A 17,571-nucleotide genomic window follows, 5' to 3' on the forward strand; every position below is an offset into this window, starting at 1 on the left:
CTCCATCTTTCTCCTCCTCTTCCGCTGCCACCCCTCTCTTGGGACAGAATAGGGGCATGTCTTTCCCATGGTGCCACCGTCATCACTTATGGGCTGGGGGCCCAGCACAGCAAGGGCTGCTGGCTGGGATTTGATGGGGGTGGGGGGTGGTGGGGGTTGGGGGTTGAGGGGGTGGATGGCAGCATGGGACCACCTGCAGGGCAAGGCAGGATGTGCTGAGTGTCTGGGGAGCTGGGCCACGGGAGGAGAGGGCTCTGTGGGGTGGGGCTGAGGGCTGGAGGAGAGGAGACCAGGTGGGCACTGACAAGGTTCAAGGTGCCTGCCCAGCTCTGCCCACATTCCTCTTCCCCTGTTCTCCTCCCCTTCCATCTCTCTGCCTGATCCCTGTGGGGTCATCCAACATGCCACCCTTGGGATGAGAGCCCAGTTACGTGAGCCCAGCTGCTGCCACTAAAGAGGGCAGACTCCCCCACCGCACCCTTGGCCCTGCCAGGCTGCCCCTTGCTTAGTTACAGGGCTTCTCATGTGGGACTGAAAGGGACAGTTTTAGGGGAAGAAGTGGGGAGCGATTCTCATCTGTGTCACCAGCTTCAACTGTGCAGCCTCAATGCATGTCACCTGACAAACTAAAAATTCAGTCTGCAGACCACTTAGGGCCCCATGATCTGAGGCTGGAAGGGAAATTTTCTTCCTCTGTCCTATGGATGTCTGTCACCTGGGGCACACCCTGCCCTATGCTGTGTTTAATGTCATGCACAGGCCCCAAATCCAGATACCAAGTGTGGCAGTGACCCTGGTGAAGCTGGGTGGGCCTCTGGGGGATAAGGGTGGGAAGCGTGGAGAGTGGGGGCTGCCCAGAGGGTCCAGATTCCCTGAGAAAACCACTGGTATGACTCACCAATGCCCTCCTTCATCCCAGGATCCTTTCCAGCCCTTCAATGAGGGATGTGGCCCTGGTGTCCTGGGTCCTGAAGGGCCTGTAGTCCAAATCCTGGTGCTCCCTTCCTAGCCTGTATTAATCATGTTTGTATTTTCTGTATTTCTGTTTTGACACCTTAACAAGCTTGCTGGCAGTTTGGGATTAGCAGATGAAAGCTACTATATATAGAATGGATAGACAACAAAGTCCTACTGTTTAGCACAGGGAACTATAGTCAATATCCTGTGATAAACCATAATGGAAAAAAAATATGAAAAAGTATATCTATATAACTGAGTCACTTTGCTATATGTCCCAGAAACTAACACAAGATGGTAAATCAACTATATTTGATTACAAAATAAATTTATAAAAAAAAAGCAAGCTGGCTGCAGAGGGACTGTTTCTTCCAGGGCTAGCAAAGGCTCAGCCTGGAGCATCTCCTTACCTGACTCTCATGCACAAAGCCGGTATTGGTCCCCTGCCCTAAGTCATGCCAGGGCCAGGTATGAGATGACTTGAGACCACTCCTATAGTCAGAAGCCCACCAGAAGCATTCAAAGTACTCACAGATACAGGCTCTGGCTTGGCTTTTCTTGCTCCTGCTTCTGCCTCCTGAGTAAACCTGGTGCTTCCCCATGTGGCCCTGCATGGCATGGTGTGCCCTGTCCTCTCAGGAAATGTAAGTAATAAATTCTTCTTTCAGTGGCACTGGCCTTTCCAGTTGTCACTATGTCACCTCTGTAAATTAAAACCTCATGGGGGCTTAGTGGTAAAGAATCTGCCTGCCAATGCAGGAGACATGGGTTCAATCCCTGGTCTGGGCAGATCTCACATGCCACAGAGCAACTAAATCCAGGTGCCACAACTATTGAGCCTGTGCTCTAGAGCCCAGGAACAGCAACTATTGAGCCCTCTGGCAGCAACTGCTGAAGCCTGCATGCCCTAGAGCCTGTGCTCCACAAGAGAAGCCACTATACTGAGAAGCCCACGCCCTGCAGCAAAAAGTAGCCCCTGCTTTTTGCAACTAGAAAAAAGCCCTTGTAGCACAGCCAAAAATAAATAAATAAAATTGGAACAAACCCCCAAACCCTCATGGGTACACAGCCCCAGGCTCATCTCGTTTTTCTCTCTCTGCACTGACTCCCTAACCCTTTCTCCTGGTCTCAGGCTGCAGGCCACAGCTCCCAACCATGCTTCTCTTTCTGGCCTCTCTTGCCCTTCAAATAACCTTGTAGATGTGCACCACCCATCACACTGTCCTCAGTACTATTAAAAGAGGTATAATTTCACCCTTAAATTAGCCCCGAATGTCTACGGTGTTAATATTCACAGTGGGGAGAGTGCAGGCAAACTGGCTGCTTCAGGCCCTGGTGGGCAGGGGAATGGAAATTAGTTCAATGTCTTTGAAAAGTGATTTGACAAAATATGTCAAGAATTTTAAAAATAGGACTTAGCAAAAAAAAAATGATCTTATTTCTTAAATTCTGACTTTCAGTTTTTCTTATCGAAGTATAGTTGACTTATTATATTAATTGCATGTGTATAATTTAGTAATTTTATAGATATCATCCATATAAAATTATTATAAAATATTGGCTTTTTTGCTGTGCTGTACATTACGTCCGTTAACTTATCTATTTTATACCTTGTAGTTTGTACCTCTTAATCCTTTCTATATTTGTCCCTCCTCCACCTCTCTCAACCATCTTATCATTTATATGATAAAAATAGTATCAAATTTGCATAAGTATAATGAAGATAAAATATGATCCTTCATGTAAAGTTTAGAATAACATCTGGGACAAAGCAAACAATAAGTTATCATTTAGTTGATATAAGTAATCATTTTAATTCATTTAGAGTATCCTACACACACTTATCTGTAGGGTTGTTGTTGTTTAGTTGCTAAGTCATGTTGTGTGACTCTTTGCAACCACATGGACCATAGCCCGCCAGGCTCCTCTGTCCATGGGATTCTCCAGGCAAGAATACTTGAGTGGGTTGCCATTTCCTTTTCCAATCTGTAGGGTACATGTATGGAAATGGTCAGACAAAAAGTCTTGCCTCAAGGAAGGAGAATGGAGGAAGGTGTTAGTTGAGAGGAAGAGAAACTTCTCACTCGAAACGCTTAAAAATTCATATAATCTTAAAAAATGCAATACAATCCTACAGAGATGTTAAACTTAAAAAAAAGTACATAGAGAAAAATTTTACTCTCAATCCATCCTGTTATTCCAGTCCTGCATAACTTTTATTTTTCCCTGAGTATTTTTTGCAGAGACAAATGTTTTTCCAAAGATTGCAATCTGCGTACCCTTCAGGACTGAAGCATCTTCCTACCAACTGCTGTAGGACAAAACACTTTGTACAGTCAGCTCTCTGAATCTGTGGTTCCACATGAGCAGATTCAACCAACCCCAGAGAGAAAACACTGAATTCTAGAGTTATGAAAAGCAAAACTTCAATCTTCTGTGTACTGGGAACTATTTACATATTATTTATAAACAACCATTTACATAACACATTAGATGTTAAAAGTAACCTCAGTAACCTCAGATACAGCAAATGACACCACCCTTATGGCAGAAAGCGAAGAGGAACTGAAGAGCCTCTTGATGAAAGTGAAAGAGGAGAGTGAAAAAGCTGGCTTAAAACTCAATATTCAAAAAACGAAGATCATGGCATCTGGTCCCATCACATCATGGTCATGATGTGTCCCAAATAGGGGAAACAATGGAAACAGTGACAGACTTTATTTTTGGGGGCTCCAAAAATCACTGCAGATGGTGACTGCAGCCATCAAATTAAAAGATGCTTGCTCCCTGGAAGAAAAGCTACGACCAACCTAGACAGCATATTAAAAAGCAGAGACATTACTTTGCCAACAAAGGTTCGTCTAGTCAAGCCTATGGTTTTTCCAGTAGTCATGGATGGATGTGAGAGTTGGGCCATAAAGAAGGCTGAGCGCTGAAGAATTGATGCTTTTGCACTGTAGGGTTGGAGAAGACTCTTGAGAGTCCCTTGGACTGCAAGGAGATCAAACCAGTCAACCCTAAAGGAAATAAGTCCTGAATATTCATTGGAAGAACTCATGCTGAAGCTGAAACTCCAATACTTTGGCCCCCCGATGCGAAGAACTGACTCCCTGGAAAAGACCCTGATTGAAGGCAGGAAGAGAAAGGGATGAGAGAGGATGATGGTCAGATGGCACTACCGACTGGCTGGACATGGGTTTGAGCAAGCTCCGGCAGTTGGTGATGTACGAGGAAGCCTGATGTGCTGCAGTCCATGGGGTCGCAAAGAGTCGGACACGACTGAGCGACTGAACTTAACGCGATTTCATATGAGACCTCAGGTTTTGGTATCGTGCACAGCTCCTGGGACCAAACACCTGGCATGACACTGACGGAGAAAACGACTAGCTAAGAGCAGGACGGTTCTACATCTCTAAGCCCAAGTCCCCACCTCTCTCCGGCCCACGTGTTCCGAGGACCCCTCCCGGGTTGTTTCCAGCGATGCCTGTCGAAGATCCCCGCCCAGCATGCTTTGCCTTCCGGCTAGTGTCTCGGGCATCACGGCGGACAGCCCGGCTTCCTGGGCGCCGCGGGCCTGGGAGGACCCTAGCGACAGCCTCAGCGTAGGGCCCGGTGGACGCAGCGGCAGCGGCGGTGGTGGTGGGGCGTTGCAACTGAAGGCGCCGGTTGTCTGCGGGACGCTCTCTGCCGGCCACCCTCGCAGCCCTGGCTGACGGTCGTGCGGCCGGCGCCATGTCTGTGAGCGAGATCTTCGTGGAGTTGCAGGGCTTTTTGGCTGCCGAGCAGGACATCCGAGAGGCGAGCCCCTGTCTCCTCATACCCCTTCCCCTCTCCTTGCCTAGCTGGGCCGCGACGCCCGGCCCTCCTCCGTCGCTCTGATTCGAGCGGTGGGGAAGCCTCCGGGGGTGGGTTCCTACCCTTCTTGTTTCGGCTTAGGGCACCTCCTTGCCCCCGCCCCCGATTCTGCTGCTAGGTCCTGGTTCCCTGTGTTCAGGACTCGGCTCTTCGGCATCACCTACTTCATTTGGGTGTCAGTTTTTCTCATTTTTAGTTCATTTTTATGTCGAACTCTTAGCGCGTGGGACTCAGACAACACGTGTTTCTCCTGTGGGTTATTGGTGTCTTAAAAGCACGTGTAGCCATTTCTCTTTAAAACTCTCCTATGGCTTCTCATTCCACGTAGCATAAAAATCCAGACTCAACTGTGGCCCACGGGTCTCTCCAGTCTCATTTTACTCCTTCTTCTGTTGTATGTTATGGTCACGCTACCTCCCTTTTATTCCTCCAGTTCCCAAAATAGCGTCCTGCCTCGGGACTTTTGCAAGCGCTGCTTGCTTTTCCTGGAATGCGTTTCTTTTCCACTCTTTTTTTCTGGTCATCTTCTTGACCTCACAGTCAAAAGGCTCTTTTTCCTGTTATTTTTACTTCTAGGAGCGCATTAATTTGTGCGGTCGTTATTTTTTAAACGCCTCCCGCATGACACTCTGAACTGCAGGAAAGAAGGGACCGTTTACTTGGTTCCCTAGTAATACAAGTGCTCAGTGAATATTTGCAAAATGAATGAATGAAAAATACTCAGTCCTGTATTGTGTTTCGTTTTTCTCTTTCTTCGTCTATGTCTGGATACTTCATCTCCTTCACTGTTCCTGTGGGATATTTGGGACGAGTGGGTGGCTATTACCGTTTGAAATCTGTATGAGGAATCTCAGGTTTTTTAATGACTTCCTGAAGGTCTCATAGAGAAGGTAGAAAAGTCAGAATTCAGTTCTGAATAAATCTTGTGCACCATTTATGTCATTGTAAAGGTTGATAGTGTTTGAAATGTACGTGAAGGTGTCATAGATCAAATATACTATCTAGTATATTTGGTTTGAGGCTATGATAATATAATACTTATGTTGAATTTATTTGATATTTTGATCTAATTCTTTCTAGGAAATCCGAAAAGTTGTACAGAGTTTAGAACAAACAGCTCGAGAGATTTTAACTCTACTGCAAGGGGTCCATCAGGGTGCTGGGTTTCAGGACAGTAAGTTCTTTGTTTTGATTTGGAACGTTTTATCCACTCTGTCAATCTTTCATCTAAAGAGTTAGTTTACATTCAGAAGACATCAAATCTGTAAGGTTTAACTATGAAAATTGTTCCTCATGTTTCTATGGTGAGTAAAAATTGGAGAAATAGTGAGGTGATCATTTTATAGGTTTACAGAATCCTCTGTATTTTTGTTGATTTTCTGCTTTCACATAGGTTGAATTAGGAATGTTTTCTCTAGTGGTGGAGTTCTACTGATGATAATTGTGGTAGTTCCATAGTTCTCTTGGGTATCTAGCAACTTTTATTTGGCTCTTTTTCTTAACACCAATCTTTCAGTCATTGAATGTGATTTAATATGTAGTTTTAGATAATAAAATGGCCACTGTAAAATGTCCCAGTGTTTACAGTCAGTGTCTTGAATGGAGATAGAGTATAAGAAGTTTAGAAATTGAATCTCTATTGTAAAAGATAGCAGTTAAAAGAGGTGAAATGTGTTTTCAGATTAAGAATTATATCATAATGTAGCTAACAGGTGTCGGGACAAGTCATTTTTGTCAGAGATAGGGAGTTGGTCAGCCTGATTGAGAATAATTATAAAGCTGTTAAAAAATCTATTTATTTATTTTTTAAATTTTTGACCACATCTATGGCATGTGGAATCTTAGTTCCCCAAACAGGGATTGAACCCTTGCACCCTGCAGTGGAAGCATGGAGTCTTAACCACTGAACTTGCAAAGAAGTCCTAAAGCTGCTTTTTGACCAAATATAGGAGCCTTCAAAATCCAATTTTAGGCATCCTTTGGGAACTGACTAGGAAAGGCAGCTCAAAGATTAGTTAATTTATAACAGTTTGTCAGTGTATTTCCTGACATACCCCCTTTTAGCAATTTTTTGTTGTTTATTTTTCAGTAGGGAAACTAGATATGAAAATTTGAGAGCCAGGTTAATAGCAGAGATGCATGCTCTACATTTGCTCGTGAGATTTAAAAAAATTGATTTATTTCCAGGTAGACTGCATAGATTGTTAAGCAAGAACTGTATTTGAAATTTGGTAAGTCTTTCATTATTTCATTTGACTATCTTTTTGTGATCAGTTCCAAAGAGGTGTTTGAAAGCTCGAGAACATTTTGGTACAGTAAAAACACATCTAACATCTTTGAAGACCAAGTTTCCTGCTGAACAGTATTACAGGTTTGTAAGACAAGTATCATCTTTTATAACATTAAGTAAAAGAAGGCAAGAGAAAAATTTGTATGGACTAAATGATTGCTTAGATTTAGGTGACAATCCTTCTACTTAGAAGAAACAACAGAGAGAAAAGGAACTGTTAATAGTGGTGGTATTTTAATGGTGACAAAATTGCTGACTTTTTTTTTCTACCTTTTACTTTCATAATTTTTGGAACGTGTAGTTTTTGCAATGAGAAAGTAATTAAAAAGAAAATATGTATTATGTGAAGATCAAAATAGAGTTTAGTTTATTGAAGTTACTTGTAAAGTTGGATGGACCGTATCTATGCTATTAAGATTATGGGATTAAGTGGCAGTGTATGTGTATAAACTGAATATTGAATTTTGCTGCCAAGTAACATATGCAGCTAATATTTTATGCCATATTTCAGTGAATCTACAACACTATTAATTTTAAGAAACAATGTTATGTTTTGTATCATTAGGGAAAAAATTGTTATTAATCATAATTATGAAACATGTAGATTGTTTAATACTTCCTGATTTCACAGGTGTTAAACTGGGAAAAACTGAGTGTTGATGAAATATGGTAAATAGGAACCTAAACTTTCTATTTAGACTTACTTTCTCGCTAGAGACAATGTTGTTTTAAGATATGTTAGGGCAAGAAATACTTAAGACATCTATGTGGGGAGTGGGTGGTGTAACCTCACAAGATTGTTGAAAGATAGGGGCTGGCAAATTACTGTGACCTTTTATATTTTGTATAAATATATTTATATTTTAAAGAGTTAACTAAGAAAAGAAAAAGAACCAAATAAGACTGTGTGACAGAGACTGAATGCGACCCATAAAGCCTCAGTCTTAGGAAAGGTTTGGTGACCTCTGCTGTAAGGTTAATAACTGACGCTTAGAGGATAGGATAGTAGAATTGGCAGGGTCTTTAGAGAGCATGGAGTTCGGAGTTCACATACAGGCTGCCCTCTGGCTGATTTGGCCCTCAAAATGTTTGGTTTGACCTAGGTTGTGTCGAAAGATGTTTTTGAATTTGTTGCCACATTTGAAAATCAGGAGGCATAGCGTAAATATCTTGGGGTTATAAAATTTCTTTTTTCTTTTTCAGTCTCCGAGCTCAGTTTAACTACTGTATCCCAAGGTTTTAAGGTCACCTGTTTAGTGATGGTAGTTCTTTCTCATGTGTGTGAAGCTGGAGTTTCTTAATACCCTGCATTCAGTTGAGAGTGTAGGACTGGGATGCTGAGGCTGATGTACATTGCAGTTCTCATCAGTTTGCATTTGCCAGCATTTATTTTTCTGAGAGCAACGTCATTGTTCACCGATTAAACTTCTAAAGCACAGTTGCTCTTGTCTGTAACATTTGGTTGTAAATGTTTGCATTCATCAGAATTGGATCATGCTTCTTATATATTAAAATTATAATACATAATTGTTAAAAATTTGGACTGGCAAAATTTACACTAAATCCATCTATATATAATACTTAAATGTCATATTGTTCTTAACACATTTTATGTTTTGGAGTTTCACATAAGGTTTTATTTGAAAAAGGGTCCCGTGCCTCCCGTGTTTGGCCGGGACCGTCCTGTGCCTGTCTTTCTAACACCTGGTCCCTCGCGCTCACTGCAGGTTTCACGAGCACTGGAGGTTTGTGCTGCAGCGCTTGGTCTTCTTGGCAGCGTTTGTTGTGTACTTGGAGTCTGAAACGCTAGTGACCCGAGAAGCGGTTACAGAGATCCTTGGCAGTGAGTTGTCCTCAGTTGTGTCCATCCACATGATCAGTTTAATTTTTGGTGGGAGGGGCATTCTGTTTATGGAAATAAATGAGAACTAAGTGGAAAACTGGTTTCTTGGAGAGATGAAAACTAAAAATATGTAGGGGCTTGCTCTGTGTACTTGGGCATTTCTTTAGTTTTTAAAAATTTTAAGCCTACAGAAAAGTTGAAACAACAGTACAGTTAAACACCTGTTCACCCCCACTTAGATCCTCTGCTTCTTCACATTTTGCCCTGTCTGTATAGTCTCCTCACTGTGTGTTGGGGGTATCTGTGAACTGTTTAGAAGTCAAGTGTAGATCCCATGACTTCTCCCTTAAATGTTTCAACGCATACCTTCTAAAAGCTGTTCTTGTGCATAACAAGATACCATTCTTGGTGGTATTACGTTAAGAAAAATGAAACGAAAGATTGAATTTTGCTTGAGAGCTCAAAAATTCCACAGTGAGGTCTGTTGCCAAGGATATGTCCACATTCAAAAGAGTTTTGAAAGACTCCTGTTTTTACTTTGAGAGAAATTGTACTTGTGTATATGTGTGTGTATTTTAAAAAAAATTTTAGGTGGAAGTTGTGTTTCCATCATGACCTTGTCTTTACCATATCACATTTTTCAGTTGAGCCTGACCGGGAGAAGGGATTTCACTTGGATGTGGAAGATTATCTCTCGGGAGTTCTTATTCTTGCTAGTGAACTGGTAAGAAGCTTAGTGATTTGCCATTTGCTCTTTTTGATCTTTCCACATCATTGTCAGGTTTTTTAAATGGGTACAAAAATTCAGATGTCCCATTCTTTTCTAAGCCATCTGTCAGTCACAGGGTAGTCATTGACTGGATACTGTGTGTGTTAATGTTTTGCTGGGATGGCAATTCAGACAATGAGGTGGCTTTGCACACTTGCTATTGTGCGATTTAAAAAGATGAGAACACTTCTTCCTTTCAGAGCAGTGGCACAGTATATATTCCTGGTAACTGTTCTTTATATCGTTGTTTTGGGGAACAATTAACTATAGAACTTTTACCAATTGTTATTGTCTTTCTTCCCTTAATTTCTCTCCGAGAAACTGTCCTATAAAAATAAAAGCAGAAGAAAACTGTTATAAAGGAGTTCACTCTAACCCTATTTATATTTATGAGAAGTTGGGAGACCACAGAAACTCCACCAAAAGGGGAAAGATTTCTTAAGTTTTAAGAAAGTTAGTAATACCAAGCAGTTGTCAAAACTGTAATTATGAGGGATAGTGTGGACAAGTCATGTGGCGCATCGGCCTCGTGGCTGTGACTTGGAGGAAGAGCCCTGCTATGACGTTCTGTTTCTCTCCCACAGTCGAGGCTGTCTGTCAACAGCGTGACCGCCGGAGACTACTCCCGGCCCCTGCACATCTCCACCTTCATCAACGAGCTGGATTCTGGCTTCCGCCTCCTCAACCTCAAAAACGATTCCCTGAGGAAGCGCTACGATGGCCTGAAGTACGACGTGAAGAAAGTGGAGGAGGTAGTCTACGACCTCTCCATCCGGGGCTTCAACAAGGAGACGGCAGCAGCCTGTGTGGAGAAGTAGGGGGCTCCCCCCGCAGCCCTGCTGGCTCCAGTGGTGCCCCCCAGGCCCAGCCCAGCGCCTCCCATGGTAGTTAGGATGTCCTGTCGCTAAACACCGCGCTTCATTTTCTTAACCAGTTGTGTGGTGTATCAGAGTTGAAACACTTTTTAGGGGGTGACAGAATAACCTTTACAAAGACAGGTTTTTATTTGTTGTTTTCAGTGAAGTTGCTCTGTAACTCCGTATACTTCAGTTTTGTCAGAAAACGTACATGTTGATCTCTTGGTAAAGTTCTTTTCTTGCTTACCCTGATGCTGTCCATGTGCTGATTGAGAACTTCATTGTCTTGTTTGTGATTCTTCCAGGAGTGACCCTTGGTGTTTTCTATTTCCACATTAGCCATCCATATCCAGGTGTGGCCTGGATACAGTGTAAAAATAGATAATTAAACGGATGGTTGCCAAGTGAAGGACAACTTATTTTATATTTTCCTTCCTTATTTTAAGCCTTGTGAGTAAATCAGGTGTTGAATTTTTTTGCAAGGCAAGTATAGCCCCAGGGTTCTATCTCACTGCCATCAAAATATCAAAGATTAAACTGTAAAGACAAGTTCAACAGGTTATTTTGGGACAATTTTGTATTTAAGATTGAGTAACATCATCTGGCTTTGTTTACCAGGTGGGGAGTAGCAGTAGGGTTCTAAAACACCCGTTTTCTGATGTTGCCTTAACGTACTGCTGTTGCAGAATTAAACATCTTCTCCGCATGAATTTTAAACATTTCATATGATACATCTCTGAGCTGTGAAACCTCTTACCTAATAGCCAGGTAGACCTGTAGGTCTGGGAGTGTGAAGCCACTCAGTTAATTCTCAACACCCTGACTGGTGATTTCTGAGAGAAGAATGCTGTGCTTTGTCTGGAAGAAAGAGAAAACCTTGAATTAAAAGGCAAAAAATAGCTGACTTGGTCATATTTTTAAAAATAAGTGATCCTCTCAGGTTGTTAATTATTCCAGTTTTGGGCAAGTCACATATATCTTAACTGGCACAGGGTCTGTCCCCTGCAACCCCCACCCTCCCCATCCCCCCATTTTCAGGCAGTACTTGCCATGTAACTTGCTGTTGAATTGAAATTATTAAAATGGTGACTTAATCCACTGAAAGCTCACTGAAAGGAAGGTGCCAGTGTGTCTAGAATAATAGGAACTACTTAGAAGTGTCACCGTCTCATGCCTAATACAAGTTTAGGCTTCCGGTTTGTACAGTAGGATTTTTGGCATGGACATCGGAGCTGTTACCAGGGTGAGTTAAGGACTGACCAAATTTTCCATCACGAGGAAAGAAGTAGAAATGAGGCATAAATTGCTGTGCATTGTTGGATTTTAGAACTATTTTCTTGACAGCTCTTTCTGCAAAGAATTTGTGGAAAGAAGAAAGTTGTTGGAGTCGTAAAGTATCTAGGATGGTCATCTAAAATGTGCAGTAATAGCACTGCCTGGATTGAGCGTAAAAGGTTCTGAATTATGTGATCAGACATATGCAGTAAGTTTGATACTAGTTTTCTTTGCTTCTTTAAGTATTGCTCTGCTTGAGAATAGTAAAGTTCTTGGGAGAAGTTTTGGATTTCAGTTTTCACAAGTAGATTTTAAGTGGAGGAGCATGTTCTGGTTTTATACACCATTTGGGGATATCAAGTGTTATGTGTGATTATTGTGTTGTGTCTGTTGCTGGCTTGTTGTAAAGCAATAAAAACAATTTCTTTTCTTTTTTGGTCTTTTTGTCACTTAGTGTGCTGCTATGAGAACTCTTCTATGTGGGCAGTAAGTTCTGAATGTTTTTTTAAATTTTTTTGCCATGCCATTTGGCATATAGGAGCCCAGTTCCCCGACCAGGGATAGAACCCACACCCCCTGAGTTGGAAGTCTGTAGTCTTAGCCACAGGACTACTAGGGAGGTCCCAAGTTGTGAATATTTTTGCAGCTGAAGAAGACTGGGGCAGTGAGCACGCACTACCTTGTGATAGAAGTCAACAGCACTGAGCTGTGTACTGTAAAGTACAGGTGATGGTGGTATGCCCTCTCCTGGTTGGGAAATAACAGGCATTTTAACTGAAGATGTTGAGAGGCCTTGGCTGTGGTTTCAGGACACCAGGATTGCTTTTTCTAACTTTAGAAAATCAAGCAGGTTAGAGAAAATAGAGATTAGTGGATGCTTTCTTTACAGATTTAGTTATTTATAAGGAGGAGAAAAGAGCTCCATAAATACTTGACAGGATTTGCCCCGCCTTAAACAATGAGTGATGCTTAGGAGAAAGTAATAAAGAACAAAAGCTCCTTTGCCTGTGTTTTGAGACCTTCACTTGGCTGAAGAGATGATTCAGATATGGCTCTTTTGCATTGTTTCATGATTGTGCACTCAGAAGTTATAACTTTCTTCTTTCTTGGTCTAGACTACACTATTTGTCCCAGGTAGAGCATCACTGTCATGCCTCACACCAAATAAGATTTTTCCCCTAGCCTAAAGTAATTTATTTTCTTAGTATTCATTGTAATAAGCATTAAGAGGGCATGTGAAGCTGAGGACAGAGCCCTGGTTACCAGCAAGGGGAGGGGACAGGGAGGCAGAGGAAGTGGAGCCCATGAGAAGATGAAGTGGTCAGAGAGGATGACAGAACAGGGAGAGTGGCTCATCACAGAAGCGAGGGGAGTAAAGTATCTTAGATTTTTTTAGGTGAGAGATTGAAAATGTATAATTTCACAGCCTGAGTGCCTTGTGACTTTGTTGCGCTTGTGACTTTGCTAAGCTCCACTCATCCTCCAGCTCTCCTGATCTATCTATGACACAACATGCTTGGGTTCCCCAAAGCGCTCTCCCCATTTCCCTCACACCCAGAATCCTTCTGAACATCTCAGCTGGCTGCTCTGCAGGCACTACGAGTCCATGAGCCTTGTGACTTAGGCGAGGCTGGGTGATGCTGAGCGCTAGAGAGCACGTGTATTTCCCACTCAGGCTCCCCGTCCATCACAGGTTAGCAGGGGGACCCACTCCATGCTGTCCTCACATAGCTGACTGACAGAGCAGCTGCCAGCTGAATCTCTTGCTAGTTCCTCCGGGACACTCTTGTTCAGACACGTGCTCTGGTTTGGAAGTGACATGTCATTTTCTCTCATTTACTGCTTAGAACTGGATGTGCGGCCCTGCTCAAGCCAAGGGGGCCAGGAAGTGGAATCCCACCTTTTTAGGATGAGAGGATGGGAGAGGCAGACAAACTAAATGATGAAAACTGGGGGCACTGTTCAGCTCCTCTTGTTAGATGATTAATAGTAGTATTTCTCGTCACACATGCGTTTCATTGGGCTTGGAAGGGAGAAGAGATGACACAAGGCCACTTGCTGCCTGGTGGGTGACAGATGAGGGTGGGTCATCTGTAGTTGTCCCCTATTGTTGAAGATGTTTCCTGTATGAAGAGATTCCTCTGGTGTGTGTGCGTTTGTGATTGGGTTTATGTGTTTTGAATCAAGATTCAGTGAGCTGTAACATGTTCCAAGCACTGTGCTAAAAGTTTTATTCAGATCATCTCATTTCATCCTCTGAACAAACTTATGAGGTTGCTACCATATTTTCCCCCATTTGCATGCATGTGTGCTAAGTTGCTTCAGTTGTGTCCGACTCTTTGTGACCCTGTGGACTGTAGCCCATCAGGCCCCTCTGTCCGTTGGATTCTCTAGGCAAGAATACTGAAGTGGATTCCCATGTCCTCCTCCAAGGGATCTTCCACACCCAGGGACTGCACCTGCATCTTTTGCATCTCCTGCACTGGCAGACGGGTTCTTTACCACTAGCACTACCTGGGAAACCGTTTTCCTACTTTAGACCTGGAGATTGGGCTCACAGCGGGCTGTTCCCTGAGTTCACACCTAGAGGAGCTGGGATTCAGATGCAGTTATTGTGCCAGTGCATCCACCCACACCCTTTCTTCCTCGATGCTCTTGATGGTTACAGTCACCCCATAGCCTGACAAGGCAAAGTCATATCCACAAATTGTTGTGAGCACAGTGTGTGTATAGCTTTGGATTATAGGTAATTTGTATTAAAATTTCATATAATATGTGGGAGATCTGGCCTTGCCCTCAAGATTAGGTAGGATCTATTGCAGGGGAAAGGGTGGCTAGAAAATACATTAAGATTAATACTCAACTGAGTGTCTAAAAAATTTTGACAACTTTATTAAAATACATTTCACATGTAAAATGGACTCATAAGTAAACGATACAATGATTTGATTTACCAGGCAGTGCAAAAATGATCATAAATCAGTTTCAGAACATTTTTATCTCCCCAAATATCCCTGTTCCCATTCTCAGCCCCAGGCAGCTGCTGGTCTAATTTATTTCTTTATAAATTTGCCTGTTCTGGATATCTTATATAAGTGGGATGGTAGAGTATATGGTCCCTTGTATCTTTTCACATCATGTTAGTAGTTTGTTGCTTTTTATTCCTGAATAGTGTGGATATTCTTGGGCTTCCTAGGTGACTCAGTGGTAAAGAGTCTGCCTGCCGATGCAGGAGACACTGGTTCGATCTCTGATCCAGGAAGATCCCACATGCCTCAGAGCAGCTAAGCCTGTGTGCCTCACCTATGGAGCCTGAGCTCTAGAGCCTGGGAGCCACAACTACTGAGCCCACATGTGCAACTGTTGAAGCCCATGTGTCCTAGATCCTGTGCTCAGCAACAGGAGAAGCCACCACTATAAGCCTGTGCACTGCAACTAGAGAGCAACCCCCGCTTGCCATGCCTAGAGAAAAGCCCTTGCAGCAACAAAGACCCAGCAGAGTGAAAAATAAATTTAAAAAATTATTAAAAAAAAAAAAGTAAACTTACTGCCGATTGGAGCTAGGGGCAGATAGATGCTGTGGACTGGATGCTTTATGTCTCCCCTCAAATTCATATGCAGAATCCTAATCCCCAGTTGAATGGTACGGTAAGTCCCCTACATACAAATGGTTTCTGTTCTTAGAGGGTGTTTGTAAGCCCTGTTTGTAAGTCCAACGAAGTTAGTCTGGGTACCCAACCAACACAGTCAGCTATGTAGTACTGAACTGTAATAGGTTTATAATATTTTTCACACAAATGCATAAAAAATACAAAAATTTTTTTTTATCTTACAGTACAGTATCTTGAAAAGTGCAACAGCTGGCATACAGGGGCTGGCATTGAGTGAACAGGCCAGAAGAGTTACTGGAGGAGGGAGAGGAGGTGGGAGATGGTAGAGCTGAAGGATCGTCAGCAATAGGAGATGGAGGACAAGCTGCAATTTCTCTCATGCCTGATGTTGCTGGCAGATTCTGGGCTTGAAATAAAGATACTGCACCACCACACTCTAAACATACAGTACTATACAGTAAAGTACACAAAAACACATCCACTTGATAGCATGTGACAATGCGCACCAGACACATGAACTAAGTTATGTGATTGGATGTGTGAATGCAGTTTGAAATCTTTGAAAGTTCATAATTTGAAGGTTTGTATGTAGGGAACTTAACTGTATTTGAAGGTGGGGCCTGTGGGAGGTGATTAGGTCATGAGGGTGGAGCCCTCATGAGTGTTATTAGTGCCCTTGTAAAAGGGACCCCAAGAGCCCTTTCACCCTGTTATGTAAGGACACAGCCAGAAGACAACTGGCTATGAACCAGGAATCAGACCCTCACCAGACACTGAATCTGCTGGCACCTTGACCTTGGACTTCCTAGCCTCCAGAACTGCCAGATGTCAATTTCTGTTTAAGCCACTCGGCCTATGGTATTTTTGTTACCACATCCTGAATGGACTAAGGCAAGGGAAGAGGAGGTGAAAGGAGTCAAAGGTTCCTGAGCTTCTAGAAGAACAAACATGGGAATCTTGGAGGTAGCTTCTGGGGGAAGATGTGAAGTTCAGTTTTGCAAGTGTTGAGTTGATTGTGACGTGGACTGGTTGCACAGGGGGCTGTACTTTTTGGCTTAGAATTTGGGGCCCTGTAGATACAGTAGAGGTTTGAATCCTCCTCTGTCTGGAGAAGCTATTGGAAGGGGGCTTCCCTGGTGACTTTGATGGTAAAGAATCTGCCTGTGATGCAGGAGACCTGGGTTTGATCCCTGAGTCAAGAAGGTCCCCTGGAGAAGGGAATGGATGGATACCCACTCCAGTATTCTTGCCTGGAGAATCCATGGACAGAGGAGCCTGGCAGGCTGCAGTCCATGGGCGCAAAGAGTGGGACACGACTGAGCATCTAACACATTCACACTTTTCACTTGGAGGTGGGGAGAGTTGTGGGAGAGCAGTGGGGAGGTCTGCACTCGGAACTGGCCTGAGGAGCCAGTGTCTGTGGTTGACAGCATAGAGAGGGTGGCCTGTGTCACTCCCTCTAGTTTGGGTCTATCTAGGCAGGAACAGGGACCAACAGAAATATAATATACATTTATTGCTTCTTTCTATTGCTGTGGAAATCCTTTACTTACTATAAAGACTTTAAAGATGTTGAGTGAAGGGAAACAAAACTGAGAATAAGTAGACTCCCCAGACAAGAAAGTTGGGCATATTAGTTACTTCCTTTGTCACATTTCTTTTTTGGCTGCACCACGTGGGTTGCAGTATCTTAGTTCCTCAACTAGGAATGGAAGCTTCACCCCCTGCAGTGGAAGCACAGAGTCCTAACTACTGGACTGCCAGGCAAGTCCCTTCTTGGTCATTTCTCCTCCTTATTTACCCTGCCCCTTCATGATCGTCTGGTGTCATTTAATGTTAATTAACATTTACCTGCAGCCATCTGCTCTGGCTAGAGTCCTGCGTTCATCCATTTCAGCTGCGTGTTTGGGTGACAGAAGGCTGGCCTCACCATCTAGACATGCCAGCTAGACCAGCCAGCCAGCTCTATTCAGGAGTCAGGAAAGACTCCTTCAGCCTCCTCTGCCTCGTCCCTGTTGTCAAACCTTCCAGGGACGAACTTTCTACTTATCCTGACAATCCAAGTGAGCCAGAGTATTTTTCATTCTCATATTTTGAGAAATATAGAGAGCAGG

At 43.2% G+C, this 17,571-nt stretch overlaps 1 protein-coding gene across 6 annotated transcripts; it reads left to right on the forward strand.

The window, feature by feature from the left end:
- The first annotated feature begins 4,571 nt into the window (after window positions 1–4,571).
- On the forward strand, window positions 4,572–12,276 carry TSN (translin). Of its 6 annotated transcripts, none has more exons than XM_081576071.1 (6): window positions 4,572–4,755; window positions 5,893–5,986; window positions 7,087–7,183; window positions 8,830–8,945; window positions 9,590–9,681; window positions 10,299–12,276. In XM_081576071.1, exons 1-6 carry the CDS (start codon window positions 4,690–4,692, stop codon window positions 10,530–10,532), a joined length of 699 nt encoding a protein of 232 aa, XP_081432197.1. In that variant the 5' UTR covers window positions 4,572–4,689; the 3' UTR covers window positions 10,533–12,276. The 6 variants fall into 6 exon arrangements, with proteins under 6 accessions (XP_081432197.1, XP_081432198.1, XP_081432200.1 ...); XM_081576072.1 differs by having other exon boundaries at window positions 9,590–9,669; XM_081576074.1 differs by having other exon boundaries at window positions 4,572–4,695.
- Window positions 12,277–17,571: the final 5,295 nt, after the last annotated feature.

Source organism: Giraffa tippelskirchi, chromosome 3 (genome assembly GCF_054371585.1).
Source record: "Giraffa tippelskirchi isolate mGirTip1 chromosome 3, T2T-mGirTip1v1.2.pri, whole genome shotgun sequence".
Classification (NCBI taxonomy): domain Eukaryota; kingdom Metazoa; phylum Chordata; class Mammalia; order Artiodactyla; family Giraffidae; genus Giraffa; species Giraffa tippelskirchi.

Excerpts from the sequence above, each read along its gene's own strand:
- TSN (XM_081576071.1), top strand. The coding sequence starts at position 4,690 with ATGTCTGTGAGCGAGATCTTCGTGGAGTTGCAGGGCTTTTTGGCTGCC. Across the intron at positions 4,756-5,892 it reads CCGAGCAGGACATCCGAGAG|GAAATCCGAAAAGTTGTACA; the intron begins GCGAGCCCCTGT and ends AATTCTTTCTAG. Across the intron at positions 8,946-9,589 it reads GGTTACAGAGATCCTTGGCA|TTGAGCCTGACCGGGAGAAG; the intron begins GTGAGTTGTCCT and ends CACATTTTTCAG.